Source organism: Xyrauchen texanus, chromosome 21, assembly GCF_025860055.1.
Source record: "Xyrauchen texanus isolate HMW12.3.18 chromosome 21, RBS_HiC_50CHRs, whole genome shotgun sequence".
NCBI classification, from domain to species: domain Eukaryota; kingdom Metazoa; phylum Chordata; class Actinopteri; order Cypriniformes; family Catostomidae; genus Xyrauchen; species Xyrauchen texanus.
This window is the reverse complement of record NC_068296.1, coordinates 43,686,191-43,703,160: the sequence shown is the minus strand read 5'-3', so window position 1 is coordinate 43,703,160 and position 16,970 is coordinate 43,686,191. Positions and strand designations below refer to the sequence as shown.

Sequence of the window (16,970 nt, the reverse complement as noted above, 5' to 3'; positions counted from 1 at the left end):
GTAAGAGGGCTTTAGCAGATCTAAATGTTTCTCTTGGGTTTTCATAATTTTAAAATGATAGAAAAAGATAAAATATGAAAATTATTTTTGTTTGTTTTTCAAAGTAAAGTTGATCAAAAATTATTTGTTATTTAAGAGTTTCAGTCATATTTGTTCTTCAGCCAGATATTATAAAGGAATTTATGGCCAGACCTTAGAAAAATTATAATTCAACATACAGTATACCCTGTGACTATTTTAATATGAATAAATGCACAGAATTAAGAGTTTTTTAATTAACATGTTACTTGCAATGAAAGTGTTATCTAGCTAAAATAAATATGGAAAAAATTTGTTTTGATCTGGATAATCTGGCTCCTGCATGATAGTAGCTGAAAAGCCCTGGTTTAGATGAATTGTAATACGGGGATCAGGCACTTATATTTTCAGTGTAGCTTTAACATGAAACAGGAAACTCATGAAAACTCATGTATGCTCGCCCAGTGCAACCGAAACTTTCAGAACACCTGTTCCGTCTCTGCTAAACTGTCTCTAACTAAACGATACTAATGAAGAAAAAAGGACGCGCTAGAATGAACAATTCATAATGCAGCAGAAAGGCAAAACAGTTGGGATTACAGAAAACAGGAAGTGTTTTTCTAACTGGTCAGATGAAATGAGATCACATGAGCTAGAAAAATATGTTCTGTGTGAATGAAGATTCTCATTTAAATATCAAAGGTCCAGATATATATATATATATATATATACAGGTGCTGGTCATATAATTAGAATATCATCAAAAAGTTGATTTATTTCAGTAATTCCATTCAAAAAGTGAAACTTGGATATTATATTCATTCATTCCACACAGACTGATATATTTCAAGTGTTCATTCCTTTAATTTTGATGATTATAACTGACAACTAATGAAAACCCCCAAAATCAGTATCTCAAAAAATTAGAATATTGTGAAAAGGTTCAATATTGAAGACACCGGGTGCCACACTCTAATCAGCTAATTAACTCAAAACACCTGCAAAGGCCTTTAAATGGTCTCTCAGTCTAGTTCTGTAGGCTACACAATCATGGGGAAGACTGCTGACTTGACAGCTGTCCAAAAGATGACCACTGACACCTTGCACAAGGAGGGCAAGACACAAAAGGTCATTGCTAAAGAGGCTGGCTGTTCACAGAGCTCTGTGTCCAAGCACATTAATAGAGAGGCGAAGGGAAGGAAAAGATGTAGTAGAAAAAAGTGTACAAGCAATAGGGATAACTGCATCCTGAAGAGGATTGTGAAACAAAACCCATTCAAAAATGTGGGGGAGATTCACAAAGAGTGGACTGCAGCTGGAGTCAGTGCTTCAAGAACCACCACGCACAGACGTATGCAAGACATGGGTTTCAGCTGTCACATTCCTTGTGTCAAGCCACTCTTGAACAAGACACAGCGTCAGAACACAAAAAGGACTGGAGTGGTCCAAAGTTATGTTCTCTGATGAAAGTAAATTTTGCATTTCCTTTGGAAATCAAGGTCCCAGAGTCTGGAGGAAGAGAGGAGAGGCACAGAATCCACGTTGCTTGAAGTCCAGTGTAAAGTTTCCACAGTCAGTGATGGTTTGGGGTGCCATGTCATCTGCTGGTGTTGGTCCACTGTGTTTTCTGAGGTCCAAGGTTAACGCAGCCGTCTACCAGGAAATTTTAGAGCACTTCATGCTTCCTGCTGCTGACCAACTTTATGGAGATGCAGATTTAATTTTCCAAAAGGACTTGGCACCTGCGCACAGTGCCAAAGCTACCAGTACCTGGTTTAAGGACCATGGTATCCCTGTTCTTAATTGGCCAGCAAACTCGCCTGACCTTAACCCTATAGAAAATCTATGGGGTATTGTGAAGAGGAAGATGCGATACGCCAGACCCAACAATGCAGAAGAGCTGAAGGCCACTATCAGAGCAACCTGGGCTCTCATAACACCCGAGCAGTGCCACAGACTGATCGACTCCATGCCACGCCGCATTGCTGCAGTAATTCAGGCAAAAGGAGCCCCAACTAAGTATTGAGTGCTGTACATGCTCATACTTTTCATGTTCCTACTTTTCAGTTGGCCAACATTTCTAAAAATCCTTTTTTTGTATTGTCTTAAGTAATATTCTAATTTTCGGAGATAATGAATTTGGGATTTTCATTAGTTGTCAGTTTTAATCATCACAATTAAATGAAATAAACGTTTGAAATATATCAGTCTGTGTGGAATGAATGAATATAATATCCAAGTTTCACTTTTGAATGGAATTACTGAAATAAATCAACTTTTTGATGATATTCTAATTATATGACCAGCACCTGTGTGTGTATATATATACACCATAAATAAACATGCTGGATGTTCTTGATAACACTGTGTAATATCTTCAATTTACAGCATTTGTGCTGTTATGTTGATTACCATCCTTTTCTTTAAAAAAAAAAAAAAAAAAGAACAAATCTGTGTTCCAATGAGACACTTACAATGGAAGTCATTAGGGCCAATTTTTGGAGGGTTTAAAAAGGCAGAAATGTGAAGGTTATAATTTTATAAAAGCACTTACAATAATTCTTCTGTTAAAAATCATGTATTATTTGAGCTGTAATGTTTAAATCATAATTTTTACAGTTGACATTATATCGTCATGGTAACGAATAGTAAGTGATTTTATCACACTAAAATCATGTTAACACATTGTTTACATCTTGTGCCCATAATTTTGAAACAGTGAGTATTTTAACGTTTACGGATTGACCCCATTCATTTCCAATCTAAGTGTCTCACAGAATTCTGCTTTTTAGTTTTTTTTCAAGAAAAGGAGAGACAAGTAGAAATTAATTTTGTGGTAATCAACATTATGCCACAAATGCTGTCGATTGAGCTTAACTTGTAGTGAACCCAGAATATTCCTTAGTTCAACACTAGTGTAGCATGTTTGTTAGTTTCTTTTACATCCTTTGCAATGTCTTCATTGTGTAGGAACTGGTTTCTTTCTTTCGACAATACATTTTAAAATAAAGTTATAGAACAAATAAACCACATTTAGAAAAAGATTCTGGAATGAAGACAAGAATATAGACAGCGCGCATTTCTTCAGTGGGTAAAACGACAGAGAAACACTCATTGGACCATTAAAAATGGTTATTTTAATAACAGAAAATAACTTTGTCTTTTGTTTTGTTCCTTCTGTATGGTTTTGGTTGGTGTGTAACTGCTGTTTTTTTTCAGGCTGTGTTCTTGGGCATCCCATCAGCAGCCAAAAGATGAAGGTTTGGATCCTCCAGTACACACGGTCCAGGACCAGCCTTAAACACACACACACACACACACACACACACCACACACACATTAATTCATCATGCACAGGACATCTCTACTGACACAACATTTATTTTCGTTTTGAGTCAGTTACCTTAGTGCTGATGATATAGCGGATGCCGTTGGGTTTGGGCTCCATTTTAATATCTCGCTTCAAATCTTCAGAGAGAGAGGCCGAACACACAGGAAGACCCTTCACAAACCTGCAGAATATAGTTACAAAGTTCAGATGGTAATGTTCACCATGAGTTTTTAAACAAGCACTTCTTACAGCATGCATGATACTTGTAACTTACTCTCCTCTGTTGGTTTGTGGGGGGAAGAAATGATGGAGCAGCTCAACAAACTCTGGCAGGTGCTCTTGTAAGGTGTATATAACTGCATTAGGACCTGCATCAAAGGTGTAAGCCACCTGAAACAGGAGTCAAACATGCTAATATATCAATCCAACTAAGGAAATGTATGTGGAGATTTAAGAAAGAGATAGTATAAAATAAAAACAGACCAAGTATTTTCTGTAGAATCTGTAATTAAATTGCACTCTCTCAAAATCACACATTTCACACAGTACCAGTCCATTCAAGTGAAGGTCAATAGACAGCATTTACGGCATAATGTTTATTACCACAAAAATGGAGTTTACAGAGAGGCACTTACAATGGAATTGAATGTGGCCTATTTTTGGAGGGTTTAAAGGCAGAAATGTGACACTTTAACACAGATATTTGCTTTTTTTTTTTTTTTTTTAAAAGAAAATGATGGACGAGTCAAAATTATTTTTGGGGTAATCAACATTATGCCACAAATGCTGTTGATTGCACTGAACTTGTATTGAACTCAGAATATTCCTTTTTAAGACCGAGATGTTTTAATAGCATGTCATTTAAACCTCAGTAACAAAAACAGTCACATTTAATTCATTTTTATGAATCAGTTCAAACTGTCTGTTTCAGTGAACTGGTTCAAAACTCTTAACAATTTATTGGTAGCATCATCACTCAAAAATGTGGCATTTTTAGGTAATAAAATGTTTGCATTTATACAATGTATCATTGTATTTGTGCATATAAATGAAAATGATCAAATATAATTCTTTCTAGTGTTCATTTAATGTGGAAAGCATGCCTTCATGATTTCTAATGAATTGTTTTACTTCTTGAATTAAACATGTTGAATCTACTTGGCCACAATAGTGGTTTGGTTGAAATGTTGCCGTTTCAGAGCAAACGCATAAACGGATATTGATGACATTGATATCACACTAAAATTGTTTCATCTACACCACTCAGCACTAGTTAATATCAGGATTCTTCAGTGTTTTTTCATCATTATTCTTCAGTTAGAGGGGGTTTCCATTTTTTTTTTTTTTTTACTGATTTCACCATCACTTGGTCTTATCATAGTAGCAGAGAAAAGTGTTTGAGAATGTCTCACTCGGGTCTCTCTGTAGTGCTGGTTGTAGCAGTGCACAAGGTTAATTATGCTGTGCGAGATGTCATTCAGGTAGAAGATAGGTGGGTAGGTGTCCAGACAGGTGGCATGAAACTGGTTACTGTCTTTCATGGTGAGCTCAGCGAATGCTGCAAAGTCCCGCTGTCGAACAGCCATGATCATCTCCTCCATACGGCACGGCACCACAGCATCTGCCCGGTACTGATAGGGAATAAAGTAAATATTAGGGATGTCAAAGAATAATCGATGATGGATTATTTACCATTACCAATTTTATCGGTTAAGCGAATCAATCATTGATTAATACATTTTAGCACAAATGCGTCAAACGTGTCAAGACTCTAACTGTGCTTTCTTTTAATGTGCCAATAGGCTAGCCCATATTTTATATTTTTAAACAGGATTATCAAATTTGAATAAACTCATTTAAATGTATACCATTGTCTCATTTTGTGTTGTAATCTCCTGGCAATAAAAAAACTATATTAATAGTGAACAGAATCATTCATATATATATATATATATATATATATATATATATATATATATATATATATAGATATATATATATAATATATACAGGTCCTTCTCAAAAAATTAGCATATTGTGATAAAGGTCATTATTTTCCATAATGTAATGATAAAAATTAAACTTTCATATATTTTAGATTCATTGCACACCAACTGAAATATTTCAGGTCTTTTATTGTTTTAATACTGATGATTTTGGCATACAGCTCATGAAAACCCAAACTTCCTATCTCAAAAAATTAGCATATTTCATCCGACCAATAAAAGAAGTGTTTTTAATACCAAAAAAAAGTCAACCTTCAAATAATTATGTTCAGTTATGCACTCAATACTTGGTCGGGAATCCTTTTGCAGAAATGACTGCTTCAATGCGGCGTGGCATGGAGGCAATCAGCCTGTGGCACTGCTGAGGTGTTATGGAGGCCCAGGATGCTTCGATAGCGGCCTTAAGCTCATCCAGAGTGTTGGGTCTTATGCCTCTCAACTTTCTCTTCACAATATCCCACAGATTCTCTATGGGGTTCAGGTCAGGAGAGTTGGCAGGCCAATTAAGCACAGTAATACCATGGTCAGTAAACCATTTACCAGTGGTTTTGGCACTGTGAGCAGGTGCCAGGTCGTGCTGAAAAATGAAATCTTCATCTCCATAAAGCTTTTCAGCAGATGGAAGCATGAAGTGCTCCAAAATCTCCTGATAGCTAGCTGCATTGACCCTGCCCTTGATAAAACACAGTGGACCAACACCAGCAGCTGACATGGCACCCCAGACCATCACTGACTGTGGGTACTTGACACTGGACTTCAGGCATTTTGGCATTTCCTTCTCCCCAGTCTTCCTCCAGACTCTGGCACCTTGATTTCGAATGACATGCAAAATTTGCTTTCATCCGAAAAAGTACTTTGGACCACTGAGCAACAGTCCAGTGCTGCTTCTCTGTAGCCCAGGTCAGGCGCTTCTGCCGCTGTTTCTGGTTCAAAAGTGGCTTGACCTGGGGAATGCGGGGATGTTTCTACTCCAGACTCAGTCCACTGCTTCCGCAGGTCCCCCAAGGTCTGGAATCGGTCCTTCTCCACAATCTTCCTCAGGGTCCGGTCACCTCTTCTCGTTGTGCAGCGTTTTTGCCACACTTTTGCCTTCCCACAGACTTCCCACTGAGGTGCCTTGATACAGCACTCTGGGAACAGCCTATTTATTCAGAAATTTCTTTCTGTGTCTTACCCTCTTGCTTGAGGGTGTCAGTGATGGCCTTCTGGACAGCAGTCAGGTCGGCAGTCTTACCCATGATTGCGGTTTTGAGTAATGAAACAGGCTGGGAGTTTTTAAAAGCCTCAGGAATCTTTTGCAGGTGTTTAGAGTTAATTAGTTGATTCAGATGATTAGGTTAATAGCTTGTTTAGAGACCCTTTTCATGATATGCTAATTTTTTGAGATAGGAATTTTGGGTTTTCATGAGCTGTATGCCAAAATCATCAGTATTAAAACAATAAAAGACCTGAAATATTTCAGTTGGTGTGCAATGAATCTAAAATATATGAAAGTTTAATTTTTATCATTACATTATGGAAAATAATGACCTTTATCACAATATGCTAATTTTTTGAGAAGGACCTGTAAAAGACTCCCAATTGTCCATTACATGAATCAGGGTGGAATTTAGTTCTGTGACCACAGTATTTACATAATATTTGCGTTTGAGTTTTATGCTACATATAATAACCAGAAACGCTATGCAGTTTAAAACTGAGGGTAATGAGCTTTGTTATTCATTATCTGTCTTTGTATTTTATTAGTAGTTAATATTTGCTATTAACCAATGTTGCCCCAAATTTTCATAACATTGATTATTTTTCAGAGAGACTATTTGCATTCAGATGTAACCCCAATAGTCTATTGGCAACATAGAAATACACAATAAAGTGCATTGGGAGTTTCGCTCCAATGGGGTGGAGTGTAACCTTCGGTTCTGCTTTTGATATATTATTTTTCCCATTCCGTTTCTTGACTACAGTTTTAATATTTTCTTTAATTCTACTTATAATTCATAAAAATGATAAAAGTAGTTTTTACTATAGTAATATTGTAGTAACCATGTTTTTATATGTTTTGGCAGAAATATTAATACAATTAACAATGGTGCTACTACAGCAATATGGTAACCATTTTTTCCCCTTCACTTTTCTCCCCAGTTTGGAATGCCCAATTCCCAATGCGCTCTAAGTCCTCGTGGTGGCTTAGTGACTCGCCTCAATCCGGGTGGTGGAGGACAAATCTCAGTTGCCTATGCAACTGAGGCTGTCAATCAGCGCATCTTATCACATGGGTTGTTGAGCGTGTTACCGTGGAGACGTAGCGCGTGTGGAGGCCCACGCTATTCTCCAAGGTATCCACACATGACTCACCACGCACCCCACCGAAAGCGAGAACCACACATTTCAAACTTTGGTGTATACCCCACTGAACGCGAGAACCACACATTATAGCAACCGCGAGGAGGTTACCCCATGTAACGCTCTTGTGTCACACTATTGTGAACTACACTCACGCCATTATACTGTTAATGTTTTTATTAATTAAGTTCATAAACGTTATCATGTAATCGTGAATGGCGCCACCCAATGCGACTGTATTGCCAATGATTTTACTTTCAAAATACAATTGTGGCAATAAATATATTAATAAACATAATAAGTTAAATACCATGTTTAAATTATATACAGTAAAGAACAAATGACCAACAATGATCTTAACAGGACAGTGTCAGTAACAGCCACAGTGCAAAATGGCCTTTTGTGAATGGATGTAGTTTACTTTCTACATGTATCCAAACAGACAATAAAATAAGAAAGATGGCAGGTTCTGGTAGTATCTTGGAGTTCATACGTAAGTGCACAGCCCCTGAGCTATCAGTCCACATGTGTTTATCAAAGAACTTGAGCTTTTTACTACTCCAACTACAGTAACTTTAAAGGAATATAATTAAAAAATGACAAAATAAGCACACACACACATATATATATTTAATTACGCTTATGAGCAGGGTTTCGATTGAACCCACATTAGTCTATCACTGCAGACTAGTCAGATCAATTATAACACAGGTTAACCCCATTAATTAAATGCATTGTTGTGTTTTTTTCATTAGGGTTTCAGAAATGAAATTCTGAAAGTTCAAAATGCATTTTTGTTTTTATTTTCAGGAAGATAATTAAATAGCTAATATCCATGAAGCAACAATTTTCATTTATTGAAAAAGGCATCTTTTCTGTATATCACGAGCCAACTAAACTATAACTTTAATGCTACCATTAATTTTGCATTGTTAGATTGTCTTCTACACATCAAAATGGAAAAATATAATACAAATAATAGTATTAACTATGTTAATCATAATAACTTGCTTGCTTCACAATAAACGGTGATGCCAAAAGTGTCACTTTGCGCCTCCTGGCGGTGATTTTGCGAACATGTCTCTCATATGGGAATATCAAGTTTAACTGCTTCATTAATCACTGCATTAGTAAGGGTCAGTCTGGTTGGATTCACACTGTACATCAATGGCCATTTAGTGTTTTCATGTTTTCTTCTACAGTAAGGATTTTTTCTCCGATGCAATGTTGATGTTTTCAAGTTTTCCATTTGAACAGTTGGTCAGTCAAAAATTCAACTTTGTATGAATACAGATTCTACTTCATTTTACATCCACTTTTCATTGTTTTCTTGTTTAAATTAGATTTTGAGTCCCAGATTTACAATATGAACATCACTGTGAATTATAATTATCAGATATTAAATAACCAAGTGACACTGCAATGAGTCTTACTTATTTTAGCAAAAAACAAAAATGATTTGTGCGATAGCTCGATCTAGGTTGGGAAATTTTGCGTGAGCATCTTTTCTGCACACATACTGTAGGCAAAAACACTTGTACACATTGATTAGTGAATGAGAGCCAGTGTGCACCTTGAGAAGTGGACTCGTCTCCACACTTGTGTGCATTCCAGACGTGCTGCCGACAGACTTCTGCTCAGCACTCACCTGAGAACAAACATCTACACATCAAATACACAAACACACCGACACATGAGTGAAACCTTCAACATTTAACCAGTCTTAAAAGAGATTTCTGTCTTCACTTACTCACCCTCGTGTTATTCCAAACTATCGTCGTTTTAGTGTCTGCAAACAGTGCTTCACTTGTTTTAGAGTATTATTTATTGCTAAAGTGCAGCATAACTTATTTGCGCTGTACAGAAGTTGCGTTTGTTCCCGCGCAACCCTCAGTTTCGGTTGACCACGTGACTAGCTTTATTGTGCTAATTTGCATTAAGACGTGGCTTCTATTTTCCACTGAACGGCTCATTAAGGTGTGTATTTATTGGACTTAATGCTGACGCGGAAGTGGTGGCCCTCGTGTAAAGCCCTCCTCGTGTGAAGACAGGAGGCAGTGGTGGCTCAGTGGTTGAGGCTCAGGGTTACTGACCAGAAGGTTGGGGGTTCAAGCCCCAGCACCACCAAGATGCCACTGTTGGGCCCTTGAGTAAGACACTTAACTCCAGGTTGCTCTGGGGGGATTGTCTCTGTAATAAGTGCACTGTAAGTCGCTTTGGATAAAAGCGTCTGCCAAATGCATAAATGTAAATGTAAATGTAAGACCTACTGGGGTAAAGACCAGTGAGTCTACCTGTGCGAGTCCAACGAGCAAGGACACTGACAAGGCTCCACTCACCAAAGCACTTAAGTATTTTTTCTATTCTATTCTATCTCTTTTATTAGTTTACTTATACATACATACTAACATGTCTAGTTCACTAATAACACATGCCTTCAAGCACATCCCTGTTATATGTTGTAGACCGTTCAAAAGATACAGATGAAAGACAAAATGCAACCCACATAACCTACGGCCGCTTTGCACTTCAACACCTGCTCCGCTCTCGATCTCAGTGGGACTCTGGAACTGCCAGTCTGCTGTGAACAAAGCTGCCTTCATCTCAGCTTTCGCCACACAGTCCACCCTCAGCATCCTGGCACTGATGGAGACATGGATACGTCCTGAGGATACAGCAACACCTGCTGCTCTCTCCAACAACTTCTCCTCCTTCTCCCACACCCCTCGACATACTAGTAGGGGTGGAGGAACAGGTTTGCTCATTCATAATAACTGGACTTTTTCACCACAGGCTTCACTATGTAACAATACATCTTTTGAATTCCATGCCATTACTACAATGCAACCCACAAAATTGCATGTTGTTTTCGCCCCCCAGATCAGCTGACAAGCTTTGAGGAATTGGATGTCCTGCTGTCCTCCTTGCCAGAGGATGGCAGGCCACTTGTGGTTCTTGGCGATTTCAACATACACCAAGACAAGCCCCAGGCCATTGAACTGAATACTCTTCTGGCCTCATTTGACTTGGAAAGACTACACACCACAGCAACTCACAGGTCGGGCAACAAGCTGGACCTCATTTTTACATGTAACTGTACCACCTCTAATATTCTTGTTACACATTTACATGTCTCTGATCACTACTTTGTTCAATTCAACATGATTCTCCCATCCATTGTAAAACAGACTCCACCTTTGGTTTCCTTTCGCCGTAACCTCCCTCTCACCCTCTCGCCTTTCCACTGATGTCTCTGCCTCTCTTCCCACAATAAATGTATTTTCCATGCTTGATGTAAACACTGCCACATACACACTTAGCTCTACTTTAACAACCTGTCTAGACAACATCTGTCCTCACTCCTCTAGACCAGCACGTACTAAACCACCCAGCCCCTGGCTGTCTGACGTCCTTCGTGAACATCGGACTGTTCTCAGGGCAGCTGAGAGGAGATGGCGGAAATCTAAAGATCCAGCTGATCTAGGTAAATATCAGCTTCTGCTTGCAACTTTTTCAAATAACGTTAAAACTGCAAAAACTTCATATTACCAGACCAATATCAACAGCACCACAGACACTCGTAGCTTGTTTAGAACATTCAACACACTTCTCTGCCCTCCCCCTCCACCACATCACTGACAGCAGATATATTCGCCACATTTTTTACTAATAAGGTTACAGCCATCAGCAATACATTCACTGCACCACACCCCGTCAAACACCTGGCTCCTGTATGCAACTCTTCTTTCTCTATGTTCTCTCCTTTAACTGACACGGAGATCTCTAAACTCCTCCTCTCCAACCACCCCACAACCTGTTCCCTTGACCCCATTCCATCACACCTTCTCCAGGCCATCTCTCCGTCCATCCACTTACACACATAATTAACCCATCCCTTCTTGCAGGCACTTTTCCCACTACATTTAAGCAGGCTCGAGTAACCCCACTGCTGAAAAAACCTGCACTTAACCCCACACAGATAGAACACTACAGACCAGTCTCTCTCATCCCATTCATGGCAAAAACACTTGAAAGGGCAATTTTCAATCAGATCTCCACCTATCTCTCACAGAACAAGCTGCTGGATGACAATCAGTCAGGCTTCAAAAGTGGACACTCCACTGAGACTGCCCTGCTGTCTGTCACTGAGTTGCTGAGACAGGCGAAAGCTGAATCCAAATCATCCGTTCTGATTCTGCTGGACCTTTCTGCTGCCTTTGACACAGTCAACCATCAGATCCTACTCTCCACCCTCTCTAAACTGGGCATCACTGGAACTGTGCTTGACTGGTTCAACTCTTATCTCTCAGAAAGTACCTTTGAGGTAGCCTGGAGAGGGAGGTATCCAAGCCACATCAGTTACTTACTGTTGTACCTCAGGGATCAGTGCTTGGGCCACTTCTCTTCTCCATTTACACAACATCACTGGGACCCATCATTCAGTCACATGGTTTCTTTTACCACTGCTACGCTGATGACACGCAATTCTACTTGTCTTTCCAGCCCAACGACACCACAGTGACCGCTCGAATCGCTGCCTGTCTGGCAGATATCTCAGCCTGGATGAAGGAACACCACCTTCAACTCAATCCAGCCAAGACCGAACTCCTTGTCTTTTCAGCCAACCCTGCTGTTGAACACAACATCACCGTCCAGCTGGGTCCAACTACAGTTTCACCTTCCAAAACGGTCAGAAATCTAGGGGTAACCATTGATGATGATGAGCTAAATTTCACAGACCACATTTCAAAGACTGCAAGATCATGTAGATTTACACTCCACAATATCAGGAAGATAAGATGCCACACAACTGCTCGTTCAGTCCCTTGTCATAACTAGACTGGACTACTGTAACGCTCTCATTGCAGGCCTTCCTGCATGTGCTATTAGACCTCTCCAAATTATCCAGAATGCTGCAGCACGTCTGGTCTTTAATGAACCTAAGAGAGCACGTGTTACACCACTCTTTGTCTCTCTCCACTGGCTGCCGGTTCATGCACGTACTAAATTCAAGGCCCTAATGCTGGCATATAAAACAGTCACTGGGTCTGCTCCAGCATACCTAAAAACATTTATGCAGAGCTACGTTCCCACCAGAAGCCTGCGGTCGGCTAAGGAACGTCGCCTTGTCGTACCAAAACAAAGAGGCACCAAAACACTTGCCCGGACTTTCAGTTTCATCATACCACGGTGGTGGAATGAACTTCCCAACTCAATCCGGGAAGCTAACTCACTCTCTATCTTCAAAAAACGGCTAAAAACACATCTTTTCCAAAAGCACTTAACCGGTCACTAAAAAAAAAAATATATATATTATTTACATTTCTTGCTGCACTTAAATCTGTTTTGTATACTATTCTGATGATAGTGAAACTTTTTAATATGGCACTTTTCGTACCACTGTCTCCCTAAGATGATTCGCTGATGTTTTTCCTCTTTTCTAAAGTTGCTTTGGATAAAAGCGTCTGCCAAATGAATAAATGTAAAAGTAAGACATCATTCTTATTTGACAAGGAATCAGTTCTCTTGCCACTAAAAATGAACATTTTGCAGTGAAAAGTGTTTTATATAAACTGCAGCAGTGCTTAATGCATCATATCATGAACAAGACAAACAATCGATCAATGTATGAATCAAACTCACTTAGAATGGTGACAATTTCTTATAATCCATGTATGTGGTTACAGACAAATTATAATGAACTGTGAAATTGATCACAACATTAACATTAACTCTGTGTGGCCTGGACTTGACTCCAGTTGGAGACAGTAAAAGCCAGGCTAATATCGCAAGCCAAGCTCATTTCGCTCTGTGAGGATCATTTCAACATCTCTGCATCTTGTTACATTGTTAACTAGTTTTGGGGCTGCTTTTAATCAGGATCATATGCTGAAAGTAACATTTCATTTCCCATATTGTTTTTTTTATCATTAAGCAATAAAAGAAAATGCAATATGGATATATGTAACTTTGAGGCAATTATTTCATTACTTTCATTACTTCATGAAACTTAATCAGAATCTTGAAAATAGCACATTATTACTTACAGCATAGTATCACGATTAAAACAAGCCCAAACATAACATAAGACGGTGCATAGATCTTGAAATAATCCTCACAGAGCAACGTGAGAACGTGAGTTTGCTAGCTAAACTAATGTGCTTTGTGTATTTTACAAGTTTTCTAACGTTATTACAATTTGTGATCTGTATGATATTTTTACCTACGAGCACTGAGCACTTTATTTGGAACACCTGTACCCATACTTATCTAATCAGCCAATAATGTGACAGCAGTGCAATGCATAAAATCATGCAGATATGGGTCAGGAGCTTCAGTTAATGTTCACATCAATCATCAGAATTGGGAAAAAATTTTATCTCAATGATCATAGATGTTTTTGCTTTATCATCATGCAGTAACACATAGTGATTGATGTTTGTTGTCATGACATCAGAGACCCTCCTCTTGAAATCCCAACACAATTGCTCACAGCAGATGCTTTTGAGCGACCAGGTGTAAAGGCTGATGTGTCTTGAATGACCACATATGATTGGATCACTCGAGATGCATCTTAACACCAAGTGTAAACATGGTCTGAGAATGTTCTTATAGAAGATACAGGAGGATTACATGTGAAATGTATGTGATTTCTGTGCCACTAGTGTCACTGTTGCTTTTTTGAGCTGCCTGAATGGGTGCAACATAACATTGCCTGACCAATGGCATTTGAAAACGGTTTAAAAACGGTCATGATTTTTCCTATTCTGTTTGATGCCATTGTGGTGTAGAAATTACATGTCACCTTTAATGTAGGTATTCTTCTAAAATAATTGTAACATGAATAATGCATTTTGGAGAGACAGAATCTGCCAAATGCACACATGTCTGAGTAAATATTCTCCTTTATTCTCTTCAATTTGCCATCTTCTGTCTATGATGAAAATGTTGAATTCAGCATATTTCACATAAAGATGATATTGGGGCGAATCTCACAAAATCTGTCAAGAACATGTACAATGAATTTCACTCCAAAAATAAGAGTAAGAAATAAGAAATGTGCTTAATTGTCATAAAAAAATATTGTCACTGCAAACATTTTTTACGTTCTTGAAATCAGGATTCTTTTATTTATTTTAAATTTGGAGTCAAATCTGCCCTGAACACATTGTAATTGTGAAACACACTCACCACTAGTATGAGCACTCTGAGCTGCGGCCAATGCGATTCAGATTCCACCTGTTCGGCGACACTGTCTTCACCATCCGACCGTTCACCCATCTTCCACTGGACGAATCCGCCATAAAGACTCCTGCATGCACTGCCAGATCCCTGCCGTGCCACCACAGACAGATTGCCATCTACGCCGAACAACTTCGACAGTGTGTACACTACACACACACACAGACACACACATCAGCACCAGTGGATCATTCCTCATATGAAGGACGTTTTTAAAAAATTCATATCAGTTAGTCTACAATATCACAGTGAAGTGAACCTGGGGGTGAATGCCATTTCACTACTGTCATTTGAAGAGACTTTTGCAGATTCAAACACACTGGCAATTTATAGTTTTATATGGTAATCATTAAATAGGAAAAACATATGACCTCAATATGGTCTTTGATAATATCCATTTAAATAACAACATATCCTAAATGACATTATCATCCAGGAAGTGGCATCACTTTTGGTGGGAAAAGAAGCACAAATATCAGTATGTATTAGCAATGGATTTGATTGGCTGGCTATTAGATGGCCTGTCTCCCTCTAAAACATCCCTTTGTTTCATAAACAGAAATCAGTATAATATTTTCATATAATAAGACTTTTTATTTGTATAGTGCATTTCATAACACACAGTTTCAATGCAACTTTACAGAAAATCATGCATTAACAAAAAATGAAACGGTAATATCTATAGTCTTAGAGTGATCACTGTATAGTTTGATAAAATATGATTGTAAATTGTGTGTAAAAATGAAATAATTGTATTTAGAAACCTTGCGAGCAAGCGACTGTGGCAAGGAACACAAAACTCCATAAGATGTTGGTTAATGGTGAAAAATATCCTTGGGAGAAACCAGGGTCACTGTGGGGGCCAGTTCCCCTCTGACTAACATCATGAATATAATGCCAATATTAGTTATGTATAGTTAAAATCATGGTTTAAAATGATTAAACTAATAAGTGTTAAGAGTCAGTGTTTAAACAAAGATTTTATATGAACTGTAAGATTAATGACTAATGTCTTTGAAGTACATCCTGGATTAACTGCAGAAGTTCACATAGATACAATTGTCCTTTGTTAATTGGCAGATGAAAGCTTTTGTTGGCCATTGATAGTCTATTTATTCCATTTCAAGATCGTAGTCCATCAATAGACAACGGTGATGCAGGCAAAGATCAATGAGGTGCATCGCTGTTCAACCGGCAGGTCATATCGGTGAGGTCCATCCTAAGTCAAAGACAGAGGTTGACCGATAGTGGATTTTCCCGATACCGATAACAAAGTTGGGCGGTACCTGCCGATAACCGATTAATCAAACGACAGTTTTTGAAATTGATACTGAATGAAAAAATAACACTCAAATTAAAATGGTGCTGAACCATTTACAAAAATAAACAGTTCTGACTGAACCATGAAAATATATTGTACTTTTTTAAATGAAATAAATATATAAATATTAAAATCTATGAACTAATATTAGAATTTAAAGTCATCTGATTTTTAAATTGACGTTGATTCCTTTGTCCACAAGAGGGCCCAATAAATACATAAACCATTCAGCATCATTCTATTATTGCAAAGAACATTCCTATCCTGGCTGTTAAATTTTTTTTTTATTTCATTTAATTTCATTTTCAACTAACTTGCATAAAATAAAAATAAGTTTTAGTCAGTCCATATTCTCAAATGTCAAGTCAGAAGTAAAATGAGGGGGAAAAACTCTTCAAGACAGTTCACATAGTGTTACACATGCACTGATTCCAACTACTCCAGACTAAAGCTTCATAATAACAACGAAATACCACATAGTTTTTTTATTCAGTACAGATGTATGTAGAGTAGCAATATTCACAGATAGCACTGGTATTTGGCTGAACTCTGTGGTGAGGCAGATCAGACTATGAGCCTAGGCCAGGGGCTGTTTAAACAGACAGAACACAACAGACTGGATTTGAACGGGAGAATCTCGAGACACACATTTCCAAGTTGAACATCTTTTCTGACAAAGCATTTAAACGACTCAATGCTTAATCTGAGA

The 16,970-nt window shown here is 38.3% G+C and overlaps 1 protein-coding gene across 1 annotated transcript in view; it reads right to left on the bottom strand.

The window, feature by feature from the left end:
- Positions 1–871: 871 nt before the first annotated feature.
- mvda (mevalonate (diphospho) decarboxylase a) overlaps positions 872–16,970 on the bottom strand; it is a 34,333-nt gene continuing 18,234 nt past the window's right edge. The window contains exons 5-10 of the mRNA XM_052152961.1: positions 14,890–15,089; positions 9,272–9,346; positions 4,762–4,980; positions 3,624–3,739; positions 3,422–3,530; positions 872–3,314 (exon numbers count right to left, since the gene is read on the bottom strand). Of these exons, the coding sequence (XP_052008921.1) occupies positions 3,234–3,314; positions 3,422–3,530; positions 3,624–3,739; positions 4,762–4,980; positions 9,272–9,346; positions 14,890–15,089 (800 nt within the window). The 3' untranslated portion in view covers positions 872–3,233. The remainder of the gene's footprint in view (positions 3,315–3,421; positions 3,531–3,623; positions 3,740–4,761; positions 4,981–9,271; positions 9,347–14,889; positions 15,090–16,970) is intronic.